The 2,551-nt window shown below is 36.0% G+C and overlaps 1 protein-coding gene across 1 annotated transcript; it reads right to left on the reverse strand.

The window, feature by feature from the left end:
• Window positions 1-6: 6 nt before the first annotated feature.
• On the reverse strand, window positions 7-2,538 carry LOC140966584 (probable transcription factor PosF21; the record flags this gene model as incomplete). The annotated part of the gene is given in 4 exon segments (XM_073426839.1): window positions 7-15; window positions 586-638; window positions 641-717; window positions 2,122-2,538. Coding segments are annotated over 4 exon segments (471 nt in total), but the record flags the coding sequence as incomplete, so codon positions are not given.
• Between the last annotated feature and the right edge of the window lie 13 nt (window positions 2,539-2,551).

A 2,551-nucleotide genomic window follows, 5' to 3' on the forward strand; every position in this document is an offset into this window, starting at 1 on the left:
ACCATTTGTATCTCTCTGTTGGTTAAAAAGAAAAGGATGAAGTCCGCATAAAGCTGTCTCAATCTTGGTTCAATGTAGCTAAAAGATATGGAAGTAGTTCAGAAAGCAGAAATAGATAATTATGTCACAACTGCCCCATAAACTATGCCATTTTGTTAGCTTAGCAAAGCCAAATCATGTTCGTCCTGTTTCTTGAAGAAAATAAAATGCCTGCATACCACATGAGTGGACAATGTTAAAGTCAAATACACAGGATGGGGTCCGTAATTTCTCAGCTTGCACTGAACTCCCAAAAAGTTGAGAACCTCAATTCAATCGCGAAAACTAGCAAAGAAACACAGAAAATTCTTCATTTTACTAGGTTTCTGTTTTCATCATTTGTACTTCATTTTATTCAACTAATTCTTCTTTACTTTCCCCTAAAGACCCTGAGGCATGTTATACTTGTAAGTCTTTTGGAAGGTATGGCATGATTTTCTTTAGTTCTTTTGTCAAAGAATGGAATTGGATGGAGGGCAAGTGTTGTTTATGGCATCCATCCAACAATAACAATTATTATCACTACAAGTAAAGGTTTACAAGAACCTGCAACAAGGTCAACTGTGCACATAAGGAAGTAGCTTCCGTTTGCAAGGTTGGACTTTCCTTTCAAGCTCGCATATATACCTCATTTTCCGTTCCTTTGACCTCGCTGCGGACTGCCTATTTGCCCAAATCCTGTTCGAGATGTGCAACATACATATGAGAAATAAAAAAATTTAATGATGTGCCCTCTCTCTCGACAATGATCTAAACAGGAATAAGACAAGCTAAATGTTCAGAGAAATTTTAGTAAAAGGCAGCAAGAGAATAAAAGACGTTTAAGAGTACACGTTCAAGTTAAAAAGACAAATAATTCTAAATCATATTACCCAGAAATTAAAACTCGAAAAACAACAAGAAAGAAATAGAGGATATAATTATAATTTTAAATTCAGTGGAGTAAATCTTCTAAAAAATCATGGCCTAAATAGAATGTGATTGTGCACGCATGGAGGAGACAAACAATATAGCAATCCGAAGAATGACATACAGAGACATTGATAGAAAATATGTCTTGGTAACAGATAGAGATATATACATAGCTTTTACTACCAGAAGCCCAAGAACTACAACAGAATATTACCAGTATTTAACATAATATTTTAAAAATTTTAAATGGATTATGTTATCTGGTAAAAAAATTACGTAGAAACACTTCTGAACCTTCTGAAATCTGAAAGTAGAAAGACATCATCAAATCAAATACCTTCAGCCAAATATTGGATACAGGGGCTTGATAAAAGGAAAACACCCAAAGTGTCAAGACATGATGTGCAAGTTTCTACACATGACCCAGGAAAAAAATCATGCCTGATAACTAACATTCTAAACACAAACTCTTCAGCGATACCACTGCTAAATAGACATTATTCGAATAGCTGGCATCAAAGAATAAATTTCCATCAGTTGAGTTCAGCCGCTTCCAAGAAACTTGCTGATTCTAAAAGTGATAAAAATAGAATCAAATATTGAAAATAGAAAACATAAAAGGTATCTTGAAGAGTTGTTTGTCAACCGCTAAGAACAAAATAACCATAAAATCATACTGGAATAAGTGAAGAACCCCAGAAAACTACCGAAATACATAATTCTTGATTTTAAGACAGTGTCCCAGAATAAAATTAAGCAATCCCGCTCGAATTGAGGAATCTATGAAAATTTTTAAGGTAGCACGCCAAATAAAAATTTAAGCACGAGAAGAAAAAAGAGCTTTCTACTACTCATTAAAAACATAAACATGGATACAACTCAGGATTTGGATCTTGACAACATGGCGTTAATTCCTCGCATTTTCAATGCATCCTTTTATTGCATTCCTCCAAATCCTCGAAAAAAATAAAATAATGATCAACCAGTATGCATTCAATGCATCCTGCTATTGCAAACTACAAATAGAGTAGAAAATCATCACAATGCGTCAATGCCCCAATTAGTCAAGCCATACTTATTGATCAACCAATGCTTCGGTAAATACAACTAAAGAGCAAAAGAACTAACTTGGTTTCAAAGTTGACAATGTGTTAGCACTGAAAATATTACCTCTTAGCACGCTTTGGATCAATGAGAGCAAGTTCAGCAAGCTTAGCAGCAGACATTGCTTTCTTGGATTCAGTTAGAGTTAGGTCTTCCGAACCAGACATTAGCATCTCAGATTTGACAATAGGCGATCCATCCATGGACTGACTATGCTGATGCCTAACTCTTGGCTTATCATTTAAACCAGAAGCCAAAATATCGGCTGACACGCTGCCTGATGCCGATGCCCGAGCAAGACGAACATGTGATTCAGTTACTATAGAAGCAGAAGCTTCGCCTACTTGGAATTCGGAAGTCACCGAAGGTGAATTGAATTTATCCATATCAAGATACATGGAGAGTAAGTCCTCCTCCGTATCATCAGAAAAAGATGGTCCATCAAATCCGCCCACGACCCCAAGATCACTATCAAAGCTTATATCATCTGGGAGGG

This window comes from Primulina huaijiensis, unplaced genomic scaffold (assembly GCF_012295235.1).
Source record: "Primulina huaijiensis isolate GDHJ02 unplaced genomic scaffold, ASM1229523v2 scaffold207234, whole genome shotgun sequence".
In the NCBI taxonomy this organism is placed as follows: Eukaryota; Viridiplantae; Streptophyta; class Magnoliopsida; order Lamiales; family Gesneriaceae; genus Primulina; species Primulina huaijiensis.